The sequence below is a fragment of the Girardinichthys multiradiatus genome, chromosome 23, assembly GCF_021462225.1.
Source record: "Girardinichthys multiradiatus isolate DD_20200921_A chromosome 23, DD_fGirMul_XY1, whole genome shotgun sequence".
In the NCBI taxonomy this organism is placed as follows: Eukaryota; Metazoa; Chordata; class Actinopteri; order Cyprinodontiformes; family Goodeidae; genus Girardinichthys; species Girardinichthys multiradiatus.
In genome coordinates this window covers 46,292,242-46,311,886 of record NC_061815.1, presented here as the reverse complement: position 1 = coordinate 46,311,886, position 19,645 = coordinate 46,292,242, and the positions used below count along the sequence as shown (strand labels likewise).

At 38.3% G+C, this 19,645-nt stretch overlaps 1 protein-coding gene across 2 annotated transcripts in view; it reads right to left on the bottom strand.

Annotated features, from left to right (window-relative positions):
* Window positions 1-6,517, bottom strand: part of fstl5 (follistatin-like 5) — a 286,679-nt gene extending 280,162 nt beyond the window's left edge. The window contains exon 1 of one of the 2 annotated variants that reach the window (XM_047353775.1): window positions 6,001-6,517. In XM_047353775.1, the coding sequence (XP_047209731.1) occupies window positions 6,001-6,023 (23 nt within the window). In that variant the 5' untranslated portion in view covers window positions 6,024-6,517. The remainder of the gene's footprint in view (window positions 1-6,000) is intronic. The other variant, XM_047353776.1, reaches the window with a different exon arrangement.
* Window positions 6,518-19,645: the final 13,128 nt, after the last annotated feature.

The window sequence follows — 19,645 nt, the reverse complement described above, 5'->3', positions numbered from 1 at the left end:
ACCTGTCGCAAAAAAAAAAAAAAAAAACAGGGACACACAGTCACAATCACCCACTCCCACTCTCATGCATACACATAAAATCACTCACACCCGACGTAAGGATAAACAACAATGGACGTCATACACTCACTCACACTCCTCATGCATATTCTATACTCCCAGGTCCAGGCGCCAGTACCCCCTAGGGGCAACCAGCCCCCGGACCCAGGAGGTGGTCCCTTTCCCTCCTGGGGCAGAGGCAGGCAGACAGTGCCGGTACTGCCCTGACCCGGGTGACCCCGGCCCCCGCCCCGAACCCAGTCCCCAACAACCCCCATCCACCTCCGGAGAAGGGGCTATGTACAAAAGAGGGGTCCACATGGCCCAAAGCAACCCGGCAACCGGAGCCGCCCCAGGACGGAGCAGTCCTGACCCCCCAACGAGCTCTGATCCCAGCCCCATGAGTCTCCCACCCCCAGTGAACCCCAACAAGAACAGGCCTTCTAATAACAGAAAAACACCTCCACTACTAGGAGAGATCCAGGTTTAATGAGTGAAATTATGTTTGATGTGTAACCACAGATGATAAATTCATTCCAGACACATTTAAAAAGACAAAACCTTTTAGTTTCAGACCAATGGGAAGCTCTGAAGCTGATGCGTTTACTGTCACGTAGCCCATCATGGTTGCCATGCTTGCCATCTTTGCTTTACATGAGGTTGCTGTTTACTAATGTGGTTTGTTGTGTGCTGTTATGAACCTTAGATCTTTTCTTTATTACCAAAATAATCATTGATTTCTTACTTACCTGCAATGTGCCAGTGAGACTGCATTTGGGTTTTCTATGGCTCAGAAACTTTGCAAAAACTAACTTTGAAATGCGTCCATTTGAAAAATTTTTGTTTTTTACTTAAAGTATTGATAAAGCATATAAAGCAGTTTCACTGTCACAGCCAGACAGCTAGGTTCACATTTATTGTATGTCAGTACGGATATTCTCTAGAGCATCTTTCAGAAAATAAAAAGAAGCCAGCAGGGTAACAATTACTGTCTCCAAGTTATTTCAGTGTGTATTAGTGCTATAGATAGCGCAGTAACTTCATGAGACAAATTTTAGATGTGAGACAGATAACCCTCTTGGACCTGGGTTGACTTTGAGCTACAGTATTTTTGGTTGCATCTGACGTTAGCACAAAAAGCCAAAAACCAACACTCCAAGAAAACATCCTTTTTAAACCTCTCAAACTGTGCCGATAAAGACATCCCAGAGCCCAATTCTCAACACTTCCTGAACCAGCTTCAGTGCACCACATTAACAGCAATGAACATGGGGCACCTACACCCTTACTTAGAGTTTCCACTCAAATCTTTGAAATGCTTTGATCAGTTTCCCAGCTTTTCTTTTTTTTTTTCTTTTGGTGAAAAGAATTATTGACTCCAAACTCTTTCCTTCCCCGTTATGATCGAATGGAAGGCATTGTAATGAAAAGCAGAGCAACTCCATTAACTCTGTACCTGCACGGCTGGCAGCACCTATTCCCTACCTGTTATTAAATGGCTTTATTGGATAAAAAAGACAGAGGAAAGACTTTTTTTCTGGTTCTTGTGCTTTTTAGAAAATGTTTTCCCAGTGGAAATTTTCTGAATACTGCTGTTTGGCTTTGTAATAGTCCTCCTGGATTTGTAGATTACTGTAAGTGTTATTTTAGAGGAAAACATGCCCATAATGATTACAGAAGTAACCATTAGTCTTGCTCAGTTTTCTTCTACAAAACAGCAGTTAGTAAAATACACATGTTTTGTAAGTTACCTCAAAAACCCTGGTGTAATATGTATAATACTTAACTTATATCAATGATAGATCACTTGTTTCCTTTAAGTTGAGATTCAATTAGCGAGCACAGTCTTAAAAATTGTCTGGGTGTGACATTTTGGTCTTTGTGTTTGTTTACTTTTTCATCTAGTTTGGGTTTTTTTAGTCTTGGTTGTTTATTTCCTTCCACTGTCTTGTAGTGTTTGTTGTTTTCTCTCCCCTTACTCCAAGTTCCTTTAGTGGTTGCTTTTCTATTACTTGTTATGGTTTTCTTATGATTATGATTATGATTATTATATTTGTTATTCTAGTTCCCTTGTCTTCCTTGTATTTTCTAGTTTAGTTTCCCATTTAGTATCCCTGTGTTTATTTATGTTTTGGTACTTGTTCACTTTGTGTTCTTCTTGTTTACTAGTTTATTTTCTCTGTTCCTCCTCGTCCTGGTTCCCTTTCTGTGGTTTAGGTTTTGTTTATTTAAGGTCAGGGTTTCTTTATGGGTTCTTTGTTAATTATTGGGTTGTGGTGTTCTTCTATTTTCTCTAGTTCTCTGTTTACTTTCGATAATGTCTATTTTAGGTTCCTATGTTTCTGTTATCTATCTCTGTCCTTAGTTTTATTAAGTTCTGTTTCCCTGAGTTTTGTTATGCAGTGCTTACTTATAGTTTTGGTTTTGTAGTCAGGTCCTTTTAGATTATGTCTTAGTCCAGCTCCTCTCATGTCCCCTTGGTGTCCTAGTTAGGTCTCCTTAGCAACTATCCATACACCCTCAGTTCTCTGCAGCCTGGTTCGCACCTGTTGTCTATTCTCCTCTGATTTCCTGCCTTTGCGTCTCATTGGTTCATACCGCACTCCCCTCTGCTTAGGAGCTCTCTGGTTCTCTTTGGTCTTCGCTGGTTCCTCCCGCTCAATACCCTCGACTATGGTTCAAGTATTACCATGTTTCCTGCAGAGTCTACTTTTGTAAGTTTTTGAACTTCGACTTATTGTTTGTACCTGCAGTGCTTTGCTTTGTTTTCGTAAATCTTTGGAATAAAACTTGAAGACTCTTACAACATGCTGCTGCCCAGCTCTTGTCTGCACTTTGGTCCGCCTCAAACCCCGACTGTGACAAAAATTGAAACTGCATATCCATCTATCCACCAGGGGAAATAGATTATATCTATTCGTTTCAGAAAGCTTTGACAGATAAAGTGAATGTGTTGCTGGGATAAAGAGATTGGAATGTGGCGCCCCGCAGATGGTTGAATGTTCGAGTTCGATGCTTTCTAAAGCCTGCAAATAATCTCCACGAGAATTTTTATTACTGTTTCATTTAGCTAACAGATTGTCTGCGTCTGTTTACTGTAAGAATTGCAGAGAATGTCAAAAGTGTAAAAGAAGCCTTTGGAAGTATTTGAAGTATTTATTGAGACATGTAGCCTTTTTCCTGGTATTTTCCTTGAAGTTTAACCATATACATGTTATTGTAAATGAATAAACTGACCCAGCAAATATCCATTTCTACGAAACAAAATACTGACATTAAACAAAGGGTTTAATTTAAAATTACAGTGCCTTTCAAAAGTATTCAGACCCCTATTTTTTTCAAATTACTTTATGTTGGATTTTTATGTGACAGACCAAAACAGAAAGTGCATAATTATGAAACAAAAGAAAATCTGTGCATTGTTTCATTGTTTTTTTTATTTTTTATTTTATCTGAATTGTGTGGTGTGTATTTATATTTAGCCCCCTCAAGTCAATACTTTGCAGAGCCAATTTTGGCTTCAATTAAAATTTTTAGGGAACAACTCCATCACCTTTGCACATCTAGAGATTGAAGCCTTTGTCCGTTCTTCTTTGCAAAATGGCTTAAACTCAGTCAGTTTGGACAGTGAGCATCTGTGAACAACAATTCTCAAATCTTGCTACAAATTCTCAGTTTACTCCTGGACATTGATTTGGCCATTCTATAACCTAATTAAAACGTATGCTGTCCAAAGTCAGTCATCAAGGGCTGCTATCCTACATGTTTAGATGTTTCTATGGTTTGGCACAACTAAATCAAATGAATCAGTCAGTAACATAGAACTTGATTATTTGCTGAGGAGCTCATTAGGCCTTCTGAATTAGTTATGTTAGAGCCAGAACATATCTCAACCAGGCAGAACACTGGCCCTTGATGACTGATGTTGGTCAGCCCTAATGTAAATAAATTCAATTTTAGCTCCGGCTCTTCCGTTGTCCTGCTGGAAAATGAACATCTGCCCTAGCCTTAAGTCTTTGCCGTATGTAACAGGTTTTCTTTCAGGATTGTCTGATATTTAGCATCATCCATCTTTCATCAGCTTCCCTTTGAAGGAAAGCATCAACATAGAATGAAAATGCTACCACCATTTTCTACAGAAAGGATTGTGTGTTCAGAGTGATGTACATATAGGCCAAACACCCTTATTTTTATCTCATCTGACCAGAGCACCTTATTTCAGATGTTTTCCCAGCTTTTTTAGAATTCCTTCCTGCCATCTTCCATAGAAGTCAGGTTTGAGGAATCCACTACTAATAGTTGTCCTGTTGACAGAATCTCTCTCTCTCTTGAGCTCCAACCTGTCTGATTATTCTTAATAGGTTTGCAGTTGTGATATACTCTTTCCAGTTTTGGATGATGGATTGAACAGTGATCTGTGAGATGTTTAAGCTTTAAATGTTTTTTGTTTTTTTTTTACCTACCTCTATCCCTGAAGTGCCTGTTATGTTCATTGGACTTCATGATGTTTGTTTACCAATGTTGTCAAACAACCCACTGAAACCTTCACAGAACATGTTGCATTTATACTGAGATTAAATTACCCATAGGTGGATGCTATTTACTAATTAGGTGACTTGTGAATGCCATCACTTGCACTCAATTTTATTTAAGGATATCAGAATACAGGTAATTAACTAGATGTGCATGTCACACCTTTCAGATATAAGAAAAACATATTGAAAACCCTGCATCGTTGCCTTCTATTTCACAATTTGAAGTACTTTGTGTTGGTCTATCACATAAAAACATCAAATCCATGGAAGATAGCAAATGTAGCAACACAGAAAGGATCAAGTGGTGTAAATATTGTTTGAAGACACTGTAATGTTCCTGCAAGCTTGATGGAGATTCATCTATCCAAATCGAAAAAAAATGTAAAAGCTTGACCGGATGGGCCTAACAATTAGTGCTAACTGTACTGCACATCATCAAAGCACTACCGTACAGACTTTTTATCATAAAACAGGATTGCTCTGGGAGTTGAGAGCTAAACAAAAGCATAAGGAATTGTTTAAAATGACGTTTTTCTCAAGTGCACCATTTTTATTTCAGTAAATACTGATTTAGATTGACTTATTTTGTAATTTATGGCTTATTCAGTCTCAAATACGAGACTGAACAAGCTATTTATTTCTAGAAATAGCTCTTAGACTATAATGAACACCTCTTGTAGGAGGCCTAAACTGTAGATCTAAGTCCTATCAATAGCAGAACTTAATCTTGTTTTATGGCAGCTTTAACTCCAGCTGCTACACCGCTGCAAAGGTATACAATAAATGACCTAAAATGTATATATCAAAGCACCGGACAACATATTTAATGACCATCTCCTGCGTTGGAGCTGGTGATATGAAGCCAAATGAGTCGGGCACTAATCTGAGGATGAAAAACAAAAGTATAATCCCTCCCCCGCTAACGGTGTCACTCTAGGATTAGCGTGCCAAAGGGGGGGAAAAAATAACCCACTAAGTACCAAGCGGATGAATTAAAAGCAGTGGGCAACCTGGTGTGCCTCCAATCATCTTCATCAACATTGATTATGTTGGTATTGTGAAGTGACTGTGCCTCAGTTCGAGCCCCTCGCCTTACTGAACAACATCAACTCTGATCCCAACTTCAGATAGTCTCATATCAGCTGGTTAGAGGCTCCCGGACCTAGCGCCGGGTAAATTGAAATGATAAAAGCACGAAGCGGCAGATCGGGAGATATACTATTTTCTCAGGCGAAGAGAATGGCCTGCTGGATTATTGGAAGAGTCCCAGCGCCTCAGCGATGATGAGGGTTAAGCTCTGTATCTGATAGCGAGTCAGACAGTGCAGGAGGCTTCGTATGGAGGGCGCTCTGACCTGATGGGGCTTAACAATTAGTGCTAATAAAACACACAAACAAACACCCCGAAGGGCTCATTTTATTCTTACCTGTGTGGAAAAACGCAAAACATCCAGAAAAAATAATCCAAACAGGAGTAGAAGTGAGTGGATCAAAGCAATACTTCTTAACAAAGTGATAACCTGGAGCTCAGCCGGTCAAATCCACGACCGGTATGGTGCAATTTCCGGCGTGGACAGAGAGGGACGTCCACGGGAGAAGTTTGGGCCAATGGTCAGCCAAAACAGACGGTGTAAATCCTTTCCAAAAAATATAGTAAAGTAGAGCCAGTGCGAAGGGAAAGAGATGTTGTGGAGTTCAGCACCACGACAGAGTGGACAGTTCCTGCAGCGTAGCGATCTCTTCTCGTCCGCTCTCGGATCTCGTGTGCGTCGCTGAGGTACGAGCCACCAACCCCAACCTCACCCGCTGGCTGAGTCCCGGCCAGATTTATATACAACCACCAGAGGGGGAGAGAAAGGAGCAGGGCAGGAGCCAATCACAAATATCCCTCAGTAGGCAGAGTAGGCAGCAAAGCGAGGACGGGCTGACAGAGGGAATGCGGAGCGGCTCAGTGCCTCCGTCCAGAAACAATCGGGAAGAGCCGCGGAGGGTGAGAGAGGGGACTCTTTATGAATGCCCCGCTCACTCATTTACTCCGTCAAACACACACATACACTTACAATACGAGCAAAGACTTATTAAATATTAACTACATATGATGTTCAACTGTCTAATAATGTACCTCCAGCCTGCCTGTATTCGAAAATATTTGTCTAATATTTACGCTGGTAACTATTTAGAAATTGTCACGTTATTCTCTTCATTTAACAAATGCATGAAATTTATTATTCAAAAACAGAAAAATTGTAATTTTTAAACATGCAAGCATCCTTGAATACAGAAATCTTAAACAAAAATCTTGTTAAAGTGGCAAGTAAAGGTAAACCACTGCACATCAGAATTTAATTTAAAAGTTAACTTATATCAGTAATTCAAAACGTGAAACCCATATATTATACAGATTTACAGATTGATGTTTAAAGCATTGATTTCCATTAACTTCCATCCCTAATAACTTACAACTAATTATAACCAACAAAGTTCAGTTTCTTAGAAAAATTGAATATTACACAAGACCAATACACAGAGGATTTTTAATGTACATTTATATTACATACAGCTGTGTGCCTGATATTGTTAGGGATGAAACCCAGCAGTCCAGGGTGATGAAATAGTTGAGATCCAATGTATCAGACCACAGTCCAGGCACAAAAGACATAGGAAATATGTAAACGTGTGTCCAAAATCATATGGTTTATAAGCTTTGCTATAAGATCATGTTCCCTAACTTGGTTTTATGGAATTGTGGAACCTTTCAAAGGGATGCATGTCAGGTCGATAGGTATTTCCACATTGCCCTCAGGTGTGAGTGTGTGCATGCTTTTTTGTGCTTGTTGTGCTGTAAAGGACTGGAAATATGTCAAGGGTACAGGGTGTCCCACTGACCACTGCCTGGAGACAGGGAGCAGCTCCCCAATGACACTATAAGCATAAAGCAGGTCCAGAGTTAAAAACAAATGTGGTACAAATAGGTGAACAATCAACTGGGATAGCCACAACCTTGAGTGTACTGTGAAACAAAGCCAATTCAAGAGTTTGAAGTTGAGAATAGTGGCTTGACGACACACAGGTGTATCCGGGACATGGGAAACAACTGTTGCATTTGTTATGTTAAGACACTCCTAAAGCAGAGACTGGAAAGACTGCCATGTTGATGCTGTAAGTCATACACTCTAAAAACAGAAGAGTGGATCTAACTTAAATTCATTGCTTCCATTGGTAACAAGTAATTTAATTAGGTTTATCCAAAGTAATTTATTAAGTTTCAACATAGAGCATTTAAGTTAGACTTACTTAAATCAATTAGTTTCATTCAAATAAAGAATTCAAACCCCTTTGACTAATTTTATGGAAACTCAATTTAAAATATTAAGTTGTTCCAAAATAACAAAAAACTGAATTATGCAAAAGTACATTACAAATCATGCTACAATAAAATACAGATTGAATGTAAATCATCTTAAATGTGTGTTTTAGCATGTTCTTTTAGTGTTTCTAATAGGCATATTTTCATTTTCATTCAAGTAATTGGCTAAGAGAAGAAATCTCCATAGCATAGAAGAAACGTCTGATTTTTTTTGTGAAAACATCACATTCATTGTGCTCTAAGCATACTCGGTACTTTTCTTTTGAAACTTTCATCCAGCATCTATACTCACTTCTTCGGTAAAGGGTAATGGAGGACCTGTTGCCCTTCTCCAACAAGAGGAGCCTCGGGCAAGAGGCAGGTACAGGTACAAGAGGCAGGTACACCATGGATAGGTCACCAGTCCATCACAAGGCAACACGGAAACACACAGGACAAACAACCATGCACACCTAAGGGCAATTTAGACAGACCAATAAACCTAATAGTCAAGTTTATGGACTGTAGGAGGATGCCAGAACATGCAAACTCAATGCAGAAAGACCCCTGGCCAGGAGTCAAACCCAGGATCTTCTTGCTGCAAGGAAACATTGCTACCAACTGCGCCACTGTGTAGCCCTTCTTTTGAAACGTCAAAAGGGATGTTGCTTTAGTCCTCTTGTGAGTATTTATGAATACTTGTCATTTTTGTCAGTATCATATTAGGTTCTGGAAGAGTTTTTCACCCTTATGTCGTCACATCAAACAGGTCAAACCTCAGAATAAAATTTGACACAATGAATGCAAAACCTTGTTGAATCCCCGATTTGTATACAGACTGGTATCAGTAATGTTTTGCAACTATGTATTCAAATTCATTTCTGATCACTGGGGTCCGACTTGTTTTACATTATGACATTTTTTTGTCATGGCTGCCTACTGAGTAGATCCCGCGATTGCCTGCGTTGAGAACCAAGGCCTCGGTACATGGGTCATGTGCATTCCTGTGCCACCAGCACCATGCCCAGAGGTTCAGATTTTGAATACTCACAAGCGCTTGCAATTTTTTTTGGCAAAATGGCAGCTTAGCATTAAATGTCATATATTAGCAGCAGAGATACGGCTGCACTGGCTGCAGCAGCCACAGCTCACACTAATAGGCACAATGGTGTTGCACCAGATTCAATTAGATTTGCGATACACACTATAAAGATCCACCACACATCACTGTCAGTTCCGCAATGTTAAAGAAACCTGATCTTTAAAAAACTGCTGTGTCTGCATTGTAGCATGTCCTTTATATAAAGCCAAGTCTGGTGGCCACTGCAGCACATAAGCCGCAAGCTGTCGATGGAGCCCGGTTGATGCACCTTCTTGCCGTAACACAAAGGCAGTCCTCCAAATGAGCTAGTCACGTCAGAATTGAATTGTCACCTGCACCTAATCATAACACCTAAATACCAACACCAAATGTAGCGTTTGTCGCTACATACACATGCGGTCGGTGTTGGTACTGTGGGGTCTGTCTCAGCCTCAGGTGAAGTTTACGTCATGATGTCACATGTAGGATACTAAATCTGCATTAAACTTAACGGGTTCACTTGGGCTGAAAGTAAAAAGTTACTTTCAGATGAAAATGTGTGATTTTTAAGTTAATTGAACCCATAAAAGTAAGCTGTCATCACCACACCAAAAGAATTAGGTGAGATCAATGTAAATACTGTAGGTCCCCACTTGAACTACAGCCCAAATGCTCTGTTTAGAGAGTACGAAAGGATCCCTGACCAAAATGTGTATACTTTACAGTGCATGGACATATTTTACAGGATAGCATGATGCATTGGATCTAAACTATTTCATCACACTGGACTGCAGGGTTTCATCCCTCACAATATCTGGCACACAGATGCATGTATGACATAAATACATGCTGCCTAAAATGTGGCAAGTGACATGATTTAATGCAACACGTAAATAAGTAACACTCCACCTAGAGAATTAAATAATAGCTCTAAGAAGTAAAACCTTCAAATAATGTGTATCAGGTGTCTTATACTGTCCATGATGCTCAATACTTTACCAGATTTTCAGATCAAAACATTATACATGCAAATTGAGATTTTTATAAAATATATCATCTTCTATAGCTGTTTATAAACCATGTTTTATATTTCTTTTTATATTTACTGTTTTCTTATTTACACTTCAAGACATCACATTCTTTTATTACCACTCTGCAGGCTCCTGTTGCTATCTCGTGTTATATTTCTGCCCTTTCAATGCTCTGCCCTGTCAATTTATATTTGAACATCTGCTTGAGTCCTTGAGAACAATTTTTTCTCACTTTCTTCAACACAGCTCATTCTGCAGAATATCCAGTAAAAAGCAGCACCCTGAAAATAATGGTTGCAGATGGTAATTTATGCTATTTTAATTAAGATATTTGCATTCACAAACAAGTGTAGCGTTACAGTGGTTTAACCTACAACAGAAGTGAAAAATTCACACATACAGATATTAAAACATTACTGCCTTATTTTTTTACTCACGGACCAAATTCATTTCTCTTACAGCAGTAGACATAGGAGAAACCATGTAGTGTTCTATCATTAGTCAACATGACTGAACAGATGAAGAAAGAAACCATGGCTGTCACACGAGCCCCTGGTTCGGCACACAACACACTGCCCATGGGAATAGGACATTTTTCCAAGCTGTCCTTGTGGAAAAATTCTTTCAGGGCAGCAAAAGTTCAGCTCTGTGGAAAAGAAAAGAAACATTATGATCACTCTCTTTCCTCAGTGTTACTTAGCTACCTTATAACTACTCCACATGAGGGGTATTATATCTGAGAATTAGGGGTGTTGTGAGTCTGAAATTGCACAAATTCAACAACAGCAATTTGGTGAATCCTGGAGTATATGTTTAAGATGTTAACTATTTTTTTAGTCAAAAATATGTTCTTACAACTTTTGGGAGTATCACAAAAAATATTTCCAACTGTGGCAACAACAGCTATGAACGTTACGAGTTAGCTTCAAAAACAATAAGCAATAACTATGACTTTTTTCCAGAACATATCCTGGACACCTTTCAGTAGAACCTGGTGATCAATAGGTTTTTTGAGTACTTCAACAGTCAGAAACAATATGCGGAGGTGTGGTTTTATTTAACCTCATTGTATATTAATGGACCTCCTTATCTTCCACATAGTTCTGCTCCTGTCTGACAGTTACCTTCATGTGAAATCACTCCGTTTAGCTAGACCACTTGAGGGCCCTCTTCTGCTGGCCTCTAATTCTCAACATGTTTTAGAGTCCCTGCAGAGGTCCAATAGTCTTTTTCCATCCGACCTCCTGAATGACTTCATAATAATTGTATCTTCAGCACCCCTTCAGCTGCTCAGAGCACTTTGCCTTTGTATGGCCTGTTACAGCAAGTCTTGCAACATTTTGTATACAGGTCTTATACTGTCACTGGTAGACCAAAGGAGCTTGTACTGGCAACTGTTTGTACATGTTTGTACATCCAGCAGTGATGAACAGTCTTTTGTTGTGGTGTCAGTTCACTGAGTTTTGGTTTCTCTCTTTGCTCTGTTAGATTTTTGATATTTTTCTTTTTGTTGTTGTTTTTCTTCAATTTCTTGTTGTTCCTTTGTGATATCTGAGAGTTGAGCGTGACTTTATAGTTTTCTTTTCTCCTTGTCAGTTCCCTTTTCTTCTACTTTCTTTGCTTGTTTCTCTGACTGAATTCCTCAGGTTCTGACCTGCTCATCCTCTCTATGTAATTTTGGCCTGAGATGAACTCTTTTCTCAAGAGGTGTCATCCAGCATCTTCTTTTTCCTCAGTAAAGTTTTGTTAAAATGTTCACTTGTTTCTTTACTCAGTTTGTTACTCATCATGTGACCCACATTCTCTTGCTTGAAAGAGGAAATTTGCAGTAATGTATTCTAATGGCCTTACTTATCTGAAGTCACAAACCTTAAAAGACTTTGCTTGTAGTAATAATTGAAGAAATCACAAAGTTGACTGAAAGTCCCAAGAGAAAAAAGTCTAGGTGCAGGCCTTGGATAAAATTTTTTTTGAAGTTCCAGTTAAACTTAACAGGAAGCTTCTGGTCCAAAACAAAGAAGAAGCAAAGATACATGGATGGGAGGAATACTAAGTTATAATCAAAATTCACAATTTTGTATTCAGGAGTTCTGCTTGTTGTGACATTATCACATTACCTTTCAGTCCTGTTTGTGGCAGAGGTCAGTCTCTCTTTGCCGTTAAAGGTCAGCTGTCAAGAAAATGTAAACACATTTCAAGCATCCGTCCTCTTGTTTATCCGCCTTCAACCAAGGTGAGTCAACGACCTCTTCATCATCCAAATCACAGGTGCATCTCAAATCAATCTGGATGTCATTGTCACGTTGGGGATTTGGGGTGGACCAAAGTGCAGACAAGAGCTTGGAAGCAGCATCTTAAATAAATCCTGATTTTATGTGAAGGATCAAAAAACGTAACAATCACTGCCCGTACAACACAGAACCGGAATCCAAAAACTTACGAACACTGAACACTGCAGGAACATGGCATGAACGAAGGTAGTGAGTGTGAGCGAAGGAACCAGCCAAGGACAATGAAACAAAACCAACTAATATACAGAGTGAGAACAAAGGCAGGTAATCAAGGAACTAAGAACAGGTATGACAAGGAGACAGGGAGGCAGAGGGAGCAGGTGAACCTAATAAAAGCATGAGGTAAAGAACTAAATGACAAGACAGTGAACAGAACTAAAATAAACTATAAACCTTGATAAAATAAAACATACGAATCAAGAATAAACATGAACTGAAGGAAACTGAGAAACTGGAGGGGACACAACAACCTAAGCACTTAGTAAAATATAAACCATAAGGGAAACCTGACTACAAAAGTAAACAAACCTAAACCAACACTGATAGAACAAAACTGGAAAGGAAACAGAGAACCAGAATATGTACAAAGCAAAAATAAACAATAACTGAAACTAACCTATAAGGAAGAGCCGGAAGGAGAACAAATACCTAACCATAAATAAATAAAAGAAGAACTAAACTAAAGAATCCAAGGAAGACAACTATAATAATAAATAATAATAATAAATAATAATAATTATTAATAATAATAATAATAAGACAAAGCAACTACTAAGAAGCTGAAAACGAGAGGAGAGAAACACAACACACACTAGGAGGCGGTAGAGCGATCAAAACTAACTGGGGGCAAAAGGAAATAAACACACTGCAAAAACCCAAACTAAATAAAACGTTGAAAACACAAGACCACAACAAAGTCAAAGATGTCATATCATGACAGTCATCAAAAAATGAATTTGTTTCAGTTAATAAATTAAGAATGCTTTGTTCATGTCCCACACATGGTAAAGACCACTGACTTGACAGTTGTCCAGAAGACCTGCACAAGTAGGGTAAACCACAAAATAACATTGCTAAAGAAGATGGCTGTTCTCAGGGTGCTTTATTCCAGCATATTATCAGAAAGTTGCATGGAAGAAAAACGTAAGATAGAAGGTGTACAAGCAACAGCGATAACGGCAGCCTTGGGAGGATTTTGAAACAAAGCTGAAGAGTTTGCGCGAGATACACAAGACTTAAACTGGAACAGGTGTCAGAACCTCAAGAGCCTCCGCACACAGCCGTACCCAGGACGTTAATTAGAACTGACACATTTCTTGTGTTAAGCCACTCCTGAACCAGAGACAATACGACAAGCCTCTTACCTGGGCAAAGAGGAAATGGGCATGTACTGTTGCTTAGCGTTCTAAAGTCCTCCATTTTGTTTGGAAATCAAGGTCCCAGAGTCTGGAGAAAGAGTTTAGATGGACAGAATCCCAGTTGTTTAACATCTAGTGTGAAGTTTCACAGTCAGTGATGATTTGGAAAGCCCTGCTGCTGTTGGTCCACTGGGTTTCATTAGGTCTGTGGATGGCGTCAGTGCCAGTTACACAGGTTAATTTAATTTAATAGTATTAGTATTAGTATTACTTTTTTAAATTGACAATTAAACAGTATGCCAAATGTTTCCAGGTGGGAACAAATATTTGTTACTTGGGTCTGGTTAATATTTTCAGTTAAACCTGTAGTAGAGGTTTAACTGAAAATGGGTCTACTTTTCTGTAGACCCATATTTCTGTAATAAAAAAAAAATACTGGTCTGATATAGTATTAAACCTTTCAGAGAAACTTAATTTTGGAGTTGTATTAAGTGTAAGCCATAATTATTAAAATAATCATGGATCAGTTTTTGAAATGTATTACTCAGTGTTCAATCAATTGAGGACTTTCACTTTATGAACTGAATTATTTAAATAGAGACATTTTGTGATGGGTTTACTAAACAGGACTAACATCCACATCTGTTTTTATCTTGTCAGTGCAAGATAAGTTGGCAAATGAAAGTAAAAACAACACTAACCAACATTAGAGTTGAACCATCTCATACGTCTTTATGTAAAGCCTGAAAGCAAGTCATGTTGTTCACATCGTAAGAGCACAATTACTGCCTGAGTCACCTAACCAAAAGCAATCACAGTTCTCATGACACTCACTCAGCACCAATGTCAGACTGTGGTGCCTTTGCAAAAAAAAATTAAGTTAGCATGACTCAATAAGGCTAAGAGGAAGGAGCTCTCCCTTGACATTTTCCATGAAAATCCAGAGATTATGGTGCCACATCTGTGCTTATAAACAGCCCTTGTGTATATGTCACATGGGCACAGCTGAGATGGCTGTAATTCATCATGTAGGCAATTAATGCCCTGCATGCAAAATCAGAAAGAGGAGGAAGGATTTGTCTCCGAGGAAGATAGCAAGTTAGTGCTTGGCCTGGAATGTGTGTGCAAGCTGTTGAGAGCACAATTAGTTGTGAGTCAGGTGTGTGTGTTCGTACATGTGTGCACACTCCATTTCTAACGTGTGATTGAGCAAGCCTTTTCTTTTTCAGCACCGGCAAACGACTGTCAGGGAGAACAATCAGAGTGTGTGTCTGGTGTGTGCCGGGAACAGTGATAGATTGTGACACATTGTATAGGGAGCGTCAGCGAGAACGCACTCACACAGATGTGATGTGTGACCAGTTTTGTATCCCATTATCCATTAAACTGCACAGTGCACAATTTCAGATTGCGATGCCAACTTTGGCATTCATTGCATTTGCTGTGTGAGGGCTAACCATATGGCTCTTAGTGTCCTTTCCCTTGGACTCAATCTCAAAGAGAATGACATTAGCTTACATCCGTTTTCCAATGACACATGTTTGCATTTATACTGTCTAAACCGATGTAGCTTTTGTACTATACATTGACCCCTGCAAGCACCGGAAAAGTACGAAAACTCTATTTGTAAAATATGATTCCAAGTGCTGGAAAAGGTCTGCCATTTTGACTAATGACATGCTGGCCATTTTTACTAACCAATTATAGGAGGTAATGGAAATTTCCAGTGGAATCGATTTTAAATTTAAGTCAAATAGATTCTTAAATAAATAAAGAACAGACAATTAACAGACACATTTCATTGAACTATTCATTATGGACTGTATGGTGTTCAATACCTAAGGTGAGTCCTTTTGCAGTTATATTTTACACTTCACCAGAGCTAACTCAAATTTCAGTTCATACAGTTCAGTTCATCGGATAGAATACATTACAATAGAAAACAATACAATACAATAGATGAGAATAGACAACAGAGGATTTTGAGGATCACCTTAGCAGCTCTGACGATTTTGTGGGGGAGGGCCTGGTAGAGAGGTTGTCTCCTTTGGTGTGGTGTTGCCTTGGTGGACTGGCTTGGGTTTAGGTGGGGGCCCATTTCTCCTGCCCACCCTCAGTCCCTTTAGGCCTGGTTGCCGAAATGGACATATACCTGCCACTCTTTGGAGGATCTGGGCTGTCTAGCTGCCACGTGCTTGATCAGGATTCTGCTCGCCATGGTTCCAGCCTTGGCCTCCACTGTGGAGGAGTTGGGTTGGGGGCTCAGTACCCTATGTCTTTAGCCTGGGGGCTGCTGCTCCAGTGCCTTGCTGCAGACTCCCCTTCATGTCAGGCATGTGACTATCCTAGTGGTGTGTCTGGCATGTGTCTGCTTGGATCCTTGCAGCTGCAAGGACCAACAGGACAATGAGTATTGTGAGCTCTATCCTACTACCAACTAAACCTCTGTCCCATTCTTAAGTCTTTTGCAGATTCTACCAGCTTGCTTCCAGTATTTAGATCTATTTATCTTAACATCAACTCTGAATAGCTCCATGTCCCTGCTGACAAAACACATCCCCACAGCATGATGATACCACTACCATGTTTCATGGACACTGTATGTAAACAGCTCAAACGTGGACTGAGTTAACATAGAGTTATATTCATAATTTGTTTATGAAATAAATTAAGGGTATCTCGCACCCCCCTAGATTGTAGTAAAAGTTGTCAATTTAAAATTTTGGTACTGATGGTTGAGACAGAAGCAATAGGAATACTTTAAGTTGAAAACAAAGGGAAAAGCATGTACATATCATGAATAATCTTTACTGTAGTAGCTTGTAGCTATTGCACAGATACTGTATGTGTGTAATAGTATGATCTTGTTGTCCTCAGCAGACAACAAGATCTATTCTTCATTGGAAACTACTGCAGCACTTATTGGCCAAAAAAATAAATATTTGAGATTTGAAATAAAAACAGCTGTGTCAAAACAAAATAAAACGTTTTCATGCTGTTCCTCAGGTTTAAAAGAGTCTTCTTGGGTTCAGAATTAACAGAAACTATCCATACCACTCCTGTTTGTGTACCACACATTTGTTTTTTATTTTAAAAAGTCATTTATAAGACAATAATTAACCCATTAGGAACTAGATCCATTATGCATTTCAAAAAACATGTAAATCACATTTAATGAGATCACATTTAATTAAAATAAAAAAATCAATTCAGTGTCAGAGTTATGTACGGTAATACATTACACTGAGTGTATCTAATAAAGTAGGTGAAATAAGTATTGAAAACAATGTTTTTCTGAATTAAATACAAATTCTAATGGGGTCACTGGCATAAAATTCATGTCAGATATCAGCAACAACCCACATTATCCACACTTACAAAAAGACCAAAGCAAATTAGTCAACAAACAAGTTATGAGTAAAAAATTGGAATCATACAGGTAAAGTCATCGTTGGCCAAGAAACCTGCTGAAATGTGTCAGTATTTAGAAGGTATTATAGGACATTATATGGAACTGATATAATAATGAAATTAGTCAAATGTAACAATGATGGCATGTCATCCACAGCTCTGAAATTGCATGTGAAATTGTAAGTACAACATTTAAGACATTTCTTTCACAGTAATGTCTGAAATAATTAATTTGTTTTTATTTTTATAGTTAAAGCATGCAGTGCTAAGATAAAAACATTAACCTTAATATAAAGATAGTATGTGTCATCAAATCATAACTTAAACAACAATGATGGAGACATTTTAAAATGTCAGGACTTATTTTTTTCTCCAGTATCACGTTAAACCTTAAGCTTTCAGTAATGAAATTGTAGTCATGCTAAGTGAACAATATAAATATGTCACATTCTCTGGGAAATTGTCAGGGTCATTTTATCAATTTTTCATAACTTTGAAAGGTTGAGTTTTGGATAAGTTCAGCAAATATGCAGAGCCTTTTCTTTCTTTTCAGGGAGAGCTCGGCTTTGTCACAATGGAGTCTCTGGCACAAAGAAAAACTAAATATCTTTGAAAAATAGTCCAGAATGCTTTGTAGTGTCAAAGTCATCTTCAAGAAAATTCTTGTATTTAAATGTATATTCTTTTAAGAGAACACATCAACACAACTACATTATTTGCACAACAATTCTGAATAAAGCCAATCTCTTACAAGTTAGCAATCACAGAGGCTAAACATGAAGTTGTAATATTAATGTCGGCTTCAGATATAACAGTTTGACAAAGTGTGTTAAAAGTGACAACCTTAAAAAGTCTATTACAAATTTTGCACACATGGCTACTTACTTTTTATCTGTACATAAGGAAGCTGATTTGTTTCTGCACCCCTGAAAGACTTTACGCATTTGCTGCTCCGGAACGGTTCTGCTCCAGACAGAATTACGCTTTGAAAATTATTCTTTTCTGAGTCACTCCTAATGAACACAATCATAATGTAGAATTTGTGGCCCTTTAAGGCAACGCTATTGTTTCTGGTGTTGTGATGTTTTTCGCAGCAATCTTGGGTTTCATCTTAGTCTTGTGGACGAAAATGCCTATTAGTTTTAGTCACATTTAATCATTGAGGAGCCCCTTGGGCACCTCCATTTACATTTGTGTGTTTGTTGCCCTCAAATTATTGTATCCTGCTTCTGTCCAGACTTCATGCAAAACACAATCTGGCCCGAGCATATTGAATTCTGAAAATGTATTCTAATTAGACAGATAGTACTTAAACTAAGTTTGCATGGAGCTTGGTAATTAGGATGTTACGTTTGCAAATTGTATTTCCAATAGACATCTTTATGATAACATTTCAGTCTTGCATCTGCCGCCAAAACATTTCCTCCACTTGATGAAAGCAAAAAAGTGGACCGCCACTAATCAAATGCTTTGCACATACAACCGAGTGCTGTCTCCTTTTGATGTACTCCACAACAAAGTATTGTTCCCCGAAGGAAGTGAAATCTGCCTCAGCGGGATGAAAAGCTTAACACATTTTCTTTGGCATAAAGAGACAGAGTCCAGATTTAAAACCAGAGAAAACTCATTGGTGGAAGAAAAAAACTTTGAACACAAGAAAAAGCTTTGAATATGATATTTTAATGCAACTATATCCTCTGGCAGGAGGAGTTTAGAGAGAAAATATTCACATCTGACAACTGTCACAGCTGAATTGGAGCCAGACAAAGTATTTTTATTATATTTTATATAATAAAAAACGTACGTTTTACAGCCCAGTTGGACAGTAAGAAGTCTAATGGCTATGTTTGTCTGCAGAACCACAATACAAGAACATCTAAACAAATTTGAATATTGTGACAAAGTTTAATATTTTTTGTTTCAGAAAGTGATACTCATTTTATTTAGATTCATTCCATATTTAGTGAAATATAAAAACTTGTATTTCTTGTAATTCTGATGATTATAGTTTATATATAATGAAAAAAAGAACAGAAGTGTTGCTCAGTGGTCCAAAGTGGAGAAGCACAGAATCCACGTTGCTTGAAGTCCAGTGCAAAGTTTCCACAGTTGGTGTTGATTTGGGGTGCCATGTCATCTGCTGGTGATGGTCCACTGTGTTTTCTGAAGTTCAGAGTCATTGTAACCATTTACAATAAATTTTAGAGCACTTCATGCTTCCTTCTGCTGACAAGCTTGATGGAGATTATTATGTAACAGGTTTAGTTTTGCTATAAATAACTACCAAAAGAGACTATTGACTCATGATTAAAAGACAGACATAAAAATAAAGTGTAGACAATTTCTAATTTATGAGTTTCTATTGTGAAAAAGACACATTTCTATGCAATGTTTTAAACAGCTTCCTACTTAAACAGCTTTTCTTTGTCTTTGGCTTCCAAACAGACAGATTTTCTTAAACGTTTTCAAAGCCTTCTGGTGTTTCAACATTTTTATTTGGACTTTAGGAGTATTTTCTTTTTTTTTTGTTCTTTTAGATATTTCACTGCTATTT